The 12412-nt window shown below is 36.7% G+C and overlaps 1 protein-coding gene across 1 annotated transcript; it reads left to right on the top strand.

Annotated features, from left to right (window-relative positions):
- Positions 1–9407: 9407 nt before the first annotated feature.
- Positions 9408–10517, top strand: LOC138909999 (alanine--tRNA ligase, chloroplastic/mitochondrial-like). Its single transcript, XM_070201234.1, has 2 exons — positions 9408–10194; positions 10408–10517. Exon 1 carries the CDS (start codon positions 9595–9597, stop codon positions 10147–10149), a length of 555 nt encoding a protein of 184 aa, XP_070057335.1. The 5' UTR covers positions 9408–9594; the 3' UTR covers positions 10150–10194; positions 10408–10517.
- The last annotated feature ends 1895 nt before the right edge of the window (positions 10518–12412 follow it).

Consider the following 12412-nt stretch of genomic DNA (forward strand, 5'->3'; position numbering starts at 1 on the left):
AATTATACCGGCATAAAGCCTAAACATGATATCTAACATGATTGACAGCACAATTACTTTATCACAAGATGAAAACACGGATATCAACAAAATAGAGTCACTATACATTGCCATGGAATCAACCAGGCCACAATTTTTACGGTGCACGCCCGTCACTTGGCATGTGCGTCACCTCAATACCAATTGTATAACACATAGTTCGGGGTTTCAAACCCTCAGAACCAAGTTCGAAAGCATTACTTACCTCAAACCGAGCAAGTCCTATTCCGAAATGCCTTTTCCCCTCGAATCAGTCTCCAAACGCCCTGAATCTAGCCATAAGCAATATAGTATAATTAATATAGGCTAAAGGAATCAATTCCTCAAGAAAAATACGAAATTATAAGCCAAAAATCTGAAATAGGCTCGACCCGGCCCCCGGGCCCACGCCTCGAAATCTGACAAAAGTCACAAAACTTGAAAGCCTATTCACTCACAAATCTAACCATACCAAATTTATCAAAATCCGACACCATTTGGTTATCCAAATCCTCAAAATTCACTCTCCAATTCTCAAGCCCTAAACGACCAAATTTCACTTCAAATCTGACTAATTAGGTGGGAAAATCAGTGGAGAAACAAGTTTTATGATCCAAAACGAGTACAAGAAACTTACCTCAATAATCACCTCGAAAATGTTCTCCAAAATCGCCGAAGATCGAGTCCAAGATGTTGAAATAAGACTAAAATCGCGAACCCTTACTTTTAAACCTTCTGCCCAGACTTTTCGCATTTGCGGACCTATTGTCGCACCTGCGGTGAAAATGCCGCTTCTGTGGAAGTCACGTGCAGCTCTAGGGCCCGCATCTGCGCTCTAGGTTCTGCACCTGCGAACGTGCATCTGCGGCCCTGGCCTCGATTCTGCGGAGTCACTCTCTCCTAGTGCTCCTGTACCTGTGCCCACTTGTCCGCATCTGCGCTACCGCAGGTGCGGGAAATTCTTTGCACCTGCGACCCCTGTCCTTCATGGCCTTGCCCGCATCTGCGATTCATGCCACACTTCTGCGTGCTCGCACCTGCGGTGCCCACTCCGCAGGTGCGGTTAGACCAGTAGCAACAACTCTTCAGCTGCTTCATCAACTCAAAAACATCAAGTCAGTTAACCACCCGAAATCTACCCGAGCCCCCCGGAACCTCAACCAAACATGACAACAAGTCATATAACCTGATACGAACTTAGTCGAACCTTCGAATCACTCAAAACAACACCAAAACACCGATTACACCCGGATTCAAGCCTAAAGAACTTCTAAAATTCCGAATTCTACAAACGATGCTGAATCATACCAAACCATGCCCGATTGATCTCAAATTTTGCACACAAGTCGTATTCAACATTACGGACCTACTCCAACTTCTGAAATCGAAATCCGACCCTGATATCAAAATGTCAACCTCCGGTCAAACTTCCTAAAATTCGACTTTTGCCATTTCAAGCCTAAATCAGCTACAAACCTCAAATTCACAGTCCGGACACGCTCCTAAGTCCAAAATCACCCAACAGAGCTAACGGAACCGACAGAACTCCATTCTGGAGTCGTCTTCATACCATTCCGACTACGGTCAAAATCCTAAGACTTAAACTTCCGTTTTAGGGCCTAGGTATCCCAAAACACGCCGAAACCAAAACAAGACCTCCCGTCAAGTCACATAAGCAGAAACAAATACGGAAAATACAGTAAATAGGGGATCGAGACTAATACACTCAAAACGACCGACCGGATCATTACAGTTTAACCAACCCACGAGGAATCTTGAAAAGAAAATTACAATGGGTTACAAAAAATATTCAACTGAAAAGAATCATGTCTACCGCCACCCCTTTCACGTGAACCAAAAGTCTTTAGCAACCTTTTTCACTATTATTTAACAATATATATTTGGATTAGCTAGATCCATCCATATACAAAATATTCGGATCAACACAGCGGTGACGCATCTATTCCAAGACAATTCTTTTCCGATTTTTCTTATGTTCCTATCACATATCAGTTGCTGAAGAACAAAATCATATTTGATCACGTTTTTCAATCGTTAAAACGGATTCAGAAAAACAAAGTAATCAAATACATAATCGCACATATGTATTTATATTTCAGGTTATCCAATTAGATGCAAGGAGGCTCTTGTACCAATTGATGGGAAACAGGTATGAACAGCGGAAGCAAATAGGCAGGATCACTTGCATGTAATATAGACAACACATAATCATATATTTTAGTCAAACATAAAATCGATACTTATATCTTAAAGCGTGACCGCGATCGCGAAAAAAGTTTTCAAGTAAGAGCGAAAACCGTCCACGAGATCATCCTCCAGTTCCACAGTCTTCTGCTGTGTGACCCGAATAATGTCCGCAATTAGCGAAATTCGTGTGGGCGAATTTCTATTAGGAAAACCATGTAGTAAAACTATAGCCTCCTTATGAAATAAAACATCTTTATATAGCCACAGGTTTTAAGGCTTAAAATATTTTTCTAAACCTGTTGGGTCTTTCTTTTCCACTAAGAAAATGATTCCATTTAATTCCTAATTATTCGGGAACAGCAGATACCGCAGTATTTAATTAACGAGACTTCCTATTATGGATTTAATTTGAAATATCCGAATTAATACTACCATAATAAATTACGAATTATTCCACCAAAAAATTATAATTGCACTCCTCAGTTAAATTTCTTAAACCTTATTTAACTCCCCATGTTATTATTCAGATACTAATCAAATAAAATAAATTACTGACAATTTAATTCATTGATTATTTTCTTTAGACTTTCGTTTAACTTATTTCATGTGACAGATACAAAATTTACCTGTAGGTTTACACATGAAAACTTATAAGCTTTCATAAATGTGTATCATCAATCTCTAGATTGAGACATGGATGTTAGTATAAACTTTAATTGCATACCAGGATCTTGAACATGATAATCTTACACAAAATCGTACAGAAAACATACCTAAATCGTAAGCCAACATCGTGAAGCGGAAGCATTAATTCAAATTGGTTTCTCGCTCCTTACCATAGCTTTCGTTACCGCCAACTTTAGTGATGGAAAAGAGAAAATAAAATGCGGTAATCCTAATGGGTGGGGAGAGGACCAATTTATAGAGGTTCTCATTTAATCTGGTACGTTCATCAAGTAACCGATCGGACGAATGGAATTTGCTCATTAATTAAATATTAATTATGGGCCTTAAACTTATTGAGCCACCAAAACATAAGAAAATCTTACATTCTCCCACTTGGCCCAATAATCACATAATATTAATATTTAATATAGGAACATTAGTTGCGCTTAAACAAATCTCTTCTATAATGTCCAACATAACTACCACAATACGATAAACTAGTAAATGTGAGTTATGGCGGTTATATATAATTTGTCTACATACTCCCTTCCATATACTACAACATTAGTAATTTATCGTATCAGTTTCATAAGCTATAAAATATTACGGTCCACAATAATGTCTCATTGAGACTTATCCTGCAACATCTCAAAACAGAAAATCATTAATGTATATCAGAAACACGTAAATGAGCTCAGAGTGTCAAAAGTCATAAATACATCAATCATAAATACAGCCAAGACCCATTCTATGTACATGTTCCTTAAATGTCTTTGGTTGTAAACCTTTCGTTAACGGATCTGCAATCATGAGATCAGTTCTAATATGCTCAAGTGACACTCTTTGTTTCTGAACTTCCTCCTTGACTGTAAAGTATTTTAATTCCATATGCTTGGCACCTTTGGAGTACTTATCATTCTTGGATAAGAATACTGCTGCAGAATTATCACAGTAAATTTTCAGCGGCTTTATAATGGTGTCGACAACCCCAAGTCCTGAAATAAAGTTTCGTAGCCATAATGCATGAATTGTGCCTTCAAAACATGCCACAAATTCTGCTTCCATCGTGGATGTAGGAATGACAGACTGTTTGGCACTCTTCCACGATATTGCTCCTTCAGCTAATTAGAACAAATAACCAAACGTGAATTTTCTAGTGTCAATACATCTAGCGAAATCTGAATTCGAGTATCCAACAACTTCAAAATGCTTGGATCTCCTATACATGAGCATGTAATCCTTCGTTTCTTTCAGGTACCTCAAAACTTTCTTTGCAGCTTTCCAGTGATCAATTCCTGGGTTACTCTACAAAACTAATATCCGGTCTCGTGCAAGTCTGAGCATACATCAGACTACCAACAATTGAAGAGTAAGGAATTAATTCCATTTCCTTTCGTTCTACATCATTCTTAGAGAATTGCATGAGACTAAATTTGTCCCCTTTTTGAATTGGAACAATTCCTGCTGAACAATTGTTCATATTAAATCTCTCTAGAATTCTTTCGATATAGCCTTTCTGAGACAATCCCAATAATCCTTGTGATCTATCACGGAATATTTCTATTCCTATCACATAGGATGCCTCACCCATATCTTTCATTTCAAAATTTTTAGAGAGAAAATCTTTAGTCTCACACAATATGCCTAAATCATTAGCAGCAAGTAGAATATCATCAACATATAGGACTAAAAATATAAACTTGCTCCCACTGATCTTTTGGTATATACACCGATCAACGGTATTTTCCAAAAATCCAAAAGATGTTATGGTATTATTAAACTTTATATACCATTATCGTGAGGCTTGTTTAAGTCAATATATTGACTTCTTCAGTTTACACACCATTTGACCTTTTTCTTTAGTTTCGAAACCCCCCGGTTGGTCCATATAAACTTCCTCATTGAGTTCTCCATTAAGAAAGGCAGTTTTCACATCCATTTGGTGTAACTCTAAATCATAATGAGCCACCAAAGCCATAATAATTCTTAACGAGTCTTTCTTTAAGACCGGTGAAAAGGTCTCTTTATAATCAATGCCTCCTTTCTGAGTATAACCCTTGGCAACAAGTCTGGATTTGTATCGCTCAATATTGCCATTTGAACCGCGTTTGGTCTTAAAGACCCATCTACACCCGATTCTTTTAGAACTTTCTGGCAATTCAACGAGATCCCAGACTTTATTGTATTCCATGTATTTTAGCTCTTCCTTCATGGAATCAATCCATTTGTCAGACTCATTACTTTCTATGGCTTGTAAAAATGAAACCGGATCCTTATTAAGACCAATGTCAAAATATGATTCTTGCAAATAAATCACGTAATCATCCGAAATAGCCGATTTTCTAACTCTTTGAAATTTTTTTAATGGCATTTCTTGTGGTTCATTTGTGTCAGGTATTTGTGAGTCAGTTTCTTCATGAAGTGTTTCATCCAAATGCTGCTCGGTGTTGTCAAAGTGTTCTTCAACAACTGGAATAATATTTGGTATTTGTGTGGAAGTAGGCACATTCGTGGGTAATAGACTATTGACCCTCACCTCTTTTATTTCCATACTTTACTTTTCAACACTCCCACTAACTTCACCATTCTCAATAAATCTTGCATTACCGGTTTCAACAATTCGCGAACTATGGTTTGGACAGTAAAACACATACCCTTTAGATTTCTCTGGGTAACCAATAAAGTAACCACTTACTGTTCGAGAATCTAATTTCTTTTCTTGTGGATTATAAACTCTAGCTTCCGTTGGGCAACCCCAAACATGCAGGTGCCTTAAACTAGGTTTCCTTCATGTCTACAGTTCAAAAGGGTTCTTTGGAACTGCCTTACTAGGAACCCTGTTTAATAAATATACATCGGTTTTAAAAGCATACATCCAGAATGATTTGGGTAATGAGGAATTACTCATCATGCTCCTAACCATATCCATAAGTGTTCGATTATGCATTTCTGCAATACCATTTTGTTGAGATGTTCCTAGCATAGTATACTGTGCACATATGCCATGTTCCTCGAGGAACTTTGCAAATAGACCTGGACATTGTCCCGATTCATTATATTTTCCATAATATTTACCACCTATATCTGACCTAATAATTTTTATATTTTTATCTAATTGCCTTTCAACCTCATTAACAAACACATTGAGAGCATCTGTTGCTTGAGATTTTTCTTTCAGCAAATAGATGTATCCATAACGTAAAAAATCATCGATAAAAGTGATACAATATTTCTCTCTACCAAAAGATGGAACATCAAAGGGTCCACAAATATCGGTGTGTATAATTTCATGAAGCTGAATGCTTCTTGTGGAACCTTTCTTACTATGCTTGGTTTGCTTTACCTTAATGCAATCCAAACATATAATAAGATCAGTAAAATTTAGATTCGGAAGAATCTCATTCTTTACTAATCTTTCTAACCTTTCTTTGGATATATGACCCAAACATCTATGCCACAAGTAAGCAGAACTTTCATCTAGTGAACTACGTTTAATTTCAACATTATATTGAACATTAAGAAGGGATTCAGAAAAACCAATATCGAGTTTTAATTTATATAAACCATCACTAAGAAAATCAGAATCATAAAAAATAACATTCTTATATAAATTAAAACATCCATTTCCAAACTTTAAATCAAATCAAGAAATATCAAGTCTTGAAAGAGAAATCAAATTCCTAGAAACTGAAGGTACATAAAGAGTCTGTAATAGATCAAGGTGACGTCCAGTCTCCATGATCAAACGATAAGTCTATATGCCTTCAATTGGAGCCTTCATACGATTTTCCATGAACAAGAAATCCTTATTTGGATTTGTAGTTTGGATCGTAAGGAATCCCTGTAACGTAGTAGATACATGAGCAGTTGCACCAGAATCAAGCCACCAAGTATTATTAGGAACTTCTATTAAATTTGATTCGGAACATACAAAAGCACTAATTGTACTTTACTTTTCGAACCAAGCTTTACGTTTCAGGCAATCTTTCTGATAGTGTCCTTCCTTGTTACAGAAACAACACGTATCTGCCTTATGTTCCTTCTTAGCATCCTGTGGAACTTTAGCAGGGGCTTTCTTCTTCTTGAACTTGTTGGGCTTTACTTTAAGTCCTTTACCAACTCCTTGACCCATGAGGTTAATTGAATGACTCCCTTGTTTCTTAAGTCTTGACTCCTCCTCAGTAAGCATACTGGACAATTCACTAACATTCCACTTATCCTTAATAGTATTATAGTTAATTTGAAAAGGTACATACTCAGGAGGCAACGAGTTCAGAATAAACTGAACCAAGAAGGAATCATCCACTTTCATCCCCAAGGTCTGAAGTCTTGCTGCAATGTTAGTCATCTCGATCATATGGTTTTGCATACTACACGACCCATCAAACTTCATGGTCGTGAGTTCATCCATTAGTGTACCAGCGAGAGACTTATCTGCAGAACGAAAACGTTCTTCCACAAACTTCAGGTATTCCCTGGCACTTTCTGTTTGTGGAATAGTACTCTTAATGTTGTTGGCAATATTCATTCGCATAAACATATGGCTTAGCTTGTTAGAGCGTTCTCATGCTTTATGGAAAGACTTCTCATCCGCACTACTCGAATCAGTAATGGCAGCGGGCTTATCATTCAGCAGAGCCAAGTCAAGATCCATCACACCTAAGTGGAACTAGACTTGTTCACGCCATTCAGAGAAGTTTAATCCGTTGAACACAGTAACAGACGAAGCAAGCGAATGAAAAGGAATAGCTGCAAAATAGATAATACATGCTCATAAATCAATATGGATTCAACAAAACAGTTAAAGCATATCGCAATTCTCCTTTGGGTAAATACTACGACACACTATCATAATTTAAATGACATTTAGTCTTTAATAGGTAATTAAATATTTTTAACCAAATATATATGCCATCTTTAGACGGACAATATATATTTGACTAAGAATATTAATTTACCTCATCATATTTACTATTCATAGAATAATTGATTCACTTATGGGTAAATTCTTAAGTTCTAGAAATAGTGAAAATTAATGGAGATCAATGGAGATCAAACACCTAATATTTAATCCTTAGATGGCACTGAAACTCTAATGGAGATCAAACACCTAATATTTAATCCTTAGATGGCACTGAAACTCCAAAGGAGATCAAACAGACAACGCCATCGGAGTAACATTAGGCAAATAGGCATGTTAGGGATTCAACATCAAATCTCCTTTTATTTAATTTATAAATATCATGGCTCCAAATTGCTTAAAAGTAGTTACAATCATCAGAATTTTTTTCGTAATCTTAATCAATATAAATTCATTCAATGTTGAATCACATTTGAAAAGGGTAAAGACATAAATAAATATATCTCGGCACTTCAACACCAAACCAACAAATACTAGTATTTTAATTCTTAGTATAGTGTTGTATTATTAATTGCACAAAGAACGTGAAGTCCGAAAACGGACATAAAACGCAAACAGAAAACAATTGTGCATATTAATTTTCTTCCATGGCTACAGTAATCCATAAGGTGGCACACATATTACATATATGTGTTTAATATTACGTTCTTTATCGAAGATTATCAATTCAAATCCTAGGCTCTGATACCACATGTTAGCATAAACTTTAATTGCATACCAGGATTTTGAACATGATAATTTTACACAAAATCGTACAGAAAACATACCTGAATCGTAAGCCAACATCGTGAAGCGGAATCGTTAATTCAAATTGGTTTCTCGTCCGTTGCCCTAGCTTTCGTTACTGCCGACTTTAGTGATGGAAGAGAGAAAATAAAATACGGTAACACTAATGGGTGGGGAGATGACCAATTTATAGAGGTTCTCATTTAATCTGGTACGTCCATCAAGTAACCGATCAAGTACGGCCACCAAGTACGACCACCAAAACGTAAGAAAATCTTACAATGGATTCCTTCAACTAACTATTACTTTGCCAATGTATATCATCGTTGTCCAATTTACCAAGCCTATTGACACACAATAGAAACTCGCCTTTTAATAAATCAAAACAATAAATATTATACACAACTAATAATAATTATATCAAGATTAATAGTATAAGTACGTCTGGTGGCTAGAGAAGTTATTTTATTAAGTTAGTATAAAATACTCATCTCTACTGAGTCCATTCAATACTAAGTGTACTAGCACAAGAAGTCGGAATTAAACCATTCTCATAATCAAGATAAATTATATTTAATCTTGTGCTACAATAATTCGTGATGGTTGTCCAATTCTATCATTAGATTGTGAACATGATCTTTATACTTATAAGAACCGATGATTTAATCTTCCATGTATAAGTTAAACTCTATAAACTAAACCATCTACTATATAAGTAAATGACACAAATAAATATATAATATATTTAAAACTTTATTAAAATTAAATAAATAATTGATCCATAATAAATAATTTATCCAAATCAAAATCCATAGTTAATAGTATATATATCCCAAAAGTTTTAAAGACATGTTACTTGGTCGGTGTAAAGGGAGATGGGATGGGTGATGTTCAAGGAGCATTTTTGCCGATACTTGCTAAAAAGGTGATTGAACTAAGCACCAATATAGATGCTGATGTGAAGACCAGAGCATCCCGCATACTTGAGGAATTGAAAAGGGAGGAGCTTCGTTTTGTCTTGACTCTAGAAAGGGGAGAAAAAACTTCCTGACCAGATGCTGGCAGATGCATTATTAAATGCTCAGGGAACTGAGACTGCACCCTGTCTGTCGGGGAAGGATGCATTCGTATTGTATGACACCTATGGATTTCCAGTGGAGATAACAAACGAAGTTGCTGAAGAACGTGGAATCTGTATAGATATGAATAACTTTGACATAGAAATGGAAAAGCAAAGACAGCTATCTCAGGCTGCACATGATACTGTTAAACTAGGAGTTGAAAATGGTGCAAACCTTGCTGAAGATATTCCTGATACTGAGTTTCTTGGCTACAATACTCTCCATTCCAAGGCAGTGGTTGAGGGTTTGTTAGTAAATGGTATTACTGTAGCACAAGTCTCCAAACGAAGTGAAGTGGAATTTTTGCTGAACATGACTCCATTTTATGCTGAGTCAGAAGGCCAAATTGGAGATAACGGTTTTCTATATATGATGGAGGCTGAAAACGAACAGAAAGCTATTGTAGAGATAAAAGATGTCCAAAAATCTATGGGTAATATATTTGTCCAGAAAGGGACAATTACAGAAGGTATGATAGAGGTCAGCTGAGAAGTAGAAGCTGCTGTAGATGAAAACTTGAGGCAACGGGTAAAGGTATTATGTTGTATATTCTAGAAAATGAATGGATAGGCATCATTTTCAGGAAAGAAAAAGCGATTGATGTAAGATTCTGTAGTAGCTGGACTTCCTGAATCATCTGTTTAGCCTTCCCATTGCATTGCAATATTTGCTGATTTAACCATTTGTATCCAGAAAGTTTTTGGTCTAATCCAAGTTTATCAACTCCACTTTTGTGCTTCATTTCAGGTTCACCATACAGCTACTCATTTACTACAATCAGCACTCAAAAGAGTTATAATTGGTCAGGAAACATCTCAAGCAGGATCATTGGTTGCTTTTGATCTTATCAAGACAGGACCAACAACCATCAACTAATTATACTTCATTTTGAAATCATTAAGGTCAATCTTTTGACATCATTCCTAGAAAAAGTAAATGAAAGTTAGATATGTGCTGTTAATGGTTCTCTTTGGTAAATAAAATTTTGTTAATTACTTACCAAATTATTTTTTTGCTCAAAGCTCAGTGAACTAAGAGTTGTCACTTATAAAAGAAATTGTAAAGCCAAAGATGAAAATTGTTCGCATACCTTAGCGACAACTACTCTTACCTCTATCGAATTGAACCACCCTAAAAGAATTTTTAAAATGTCAACTCAGTGAGATATATATTTCGTAATGACAAAGTCTGAGTAAGTATCCAATGAAGCAAGTGGTTAAATACACCAAAAGGAAATCCAAAAGTTTACATTAACAACTTTATACTAACTTCTTCCGGAAATTGAAAGAGATTTAATTATAATTTTTTTTAATCATATACTCCCTCCGTTCCCGTTTATGTGAACCTATTTCTTTTTTCGTCCGTTCCTAAAAGAGTGACCCTTTTCTAAATTTGGAAACAATTTAGCTTAAACATACAATTTTACCCTTAATGAGAAGCTTTTATAACCACACAAATACTCTTGGACCCTTTTTGATTTGTTTAGGACCACAGATTCCAAAAGTCTTCATTTTTTTCTTAAACTCCGTGCCTAGTCAAACATGTTCACATAAATTAGAACGGAGGGAGTATCTAATTATAATTCCTCCCTTTACAACAATTGCAGTCCACATTTTTTCGCTTCTATAGGTATTTCTTCTCTCTTTTAAGTCCTTGAAACTAAACTGTAACGACCCGACCGGTTGTTTCGAGAGTTATAACCCCGTTTTCTCCATTTCTACTTCCTTTTATGCTTTTTAGCTATATTATGATATATCGGGTTAGTTGATTCAGGTCCGGAGTGGTTTCGGAATGAATTGAGACACTTAGTCTCTTATTTAGAACCTTAAGTTGAAAAAGTCAACCGGATATTGACTTATGTATAAACGGTCTCGGGTTTGAATTCTGATGGTTCCATTAGTTTCGTTAGGTGATTTTGGACTAAGGAGAGCGTCCGAAATATGATTTGGAAGTCCGTAGTGAAATTATGCTTGAATTGGAGAAAGTTGGAAATTTGGCGATTTCGGTCGGCAGTGAAAAATTTGATATCGCGGTCGGAATGGATATCCGGAAGTTGGAGTAGGTTCGTGGTGTCATTTATGACGTGTGTGTAAAATTTGAGGTCATTCGGACATGGTTTGGTTAGTTTCGGTATCGGTTGTCGAATTTGGAAGTTTAGAAGTTATTGGGCTTGAATCCGAGAGTAATTTGATATTTTGATATTGTTTTGAGTGATTCAAAGGCTCGACTAAGTTCATATGTTGATATATGACTTGTTGGTATATTTGGTTGAGGTCCCGAGGGGCTCGAGGTGATTCAGGATGGCTAACGGGAGGTTTGGAATTTGGAAATGCAGCTAAACTGTTGCTGCTGGTGTTTTTCCGAACATGCAGAGGTGGAGCCACAGGTGCGAGGTCGTAGGTGTGCTTGGGGAGCCGCAGATACGGACATAGAGGATCTGGGCTGGAATCGCAGGCGCGTAAGAGTGGTCGTATCTGCAAGCGCGTAGATGCGAGGCTGAGTCGCAGATGCGGAAGTGAAGAGTTGGTTGATTTCCGCAGAAGCGGAGAGGGATGCGCAGGTGCGCAATCGCATGTGCGAGATTTGGCCGCAGATATAGAACCAGGGATTTTAAGTGAGTTCCGCACCTGCGATGAAAATTTCTCAGGTGCGGTATCGCAGAAGTGTAAAAGGGACCGCAGGTGCGGTTTTGCTGGGCAGAAGGTATAAAAAGGGGACTTCGTGATTTTTGCTCATTTCCACCATTTTCAAT

This window comes from Nicotiana tomentosiformis, chromosome 1 (assembly GCF_000390325.3).
Source record: "Nicotiana tomentosiformis chromosome 1, ASM39032v3, whole genome shotgun sequence".
Classification (NCBI taxonomy): domain Eukaryota; kingdom Viridiplantae; phylum Streptophyta; class Magnoliopsida; order Solanales; family Solanaceae; genus Nicotiana; species Nicotiana tomentosiformis.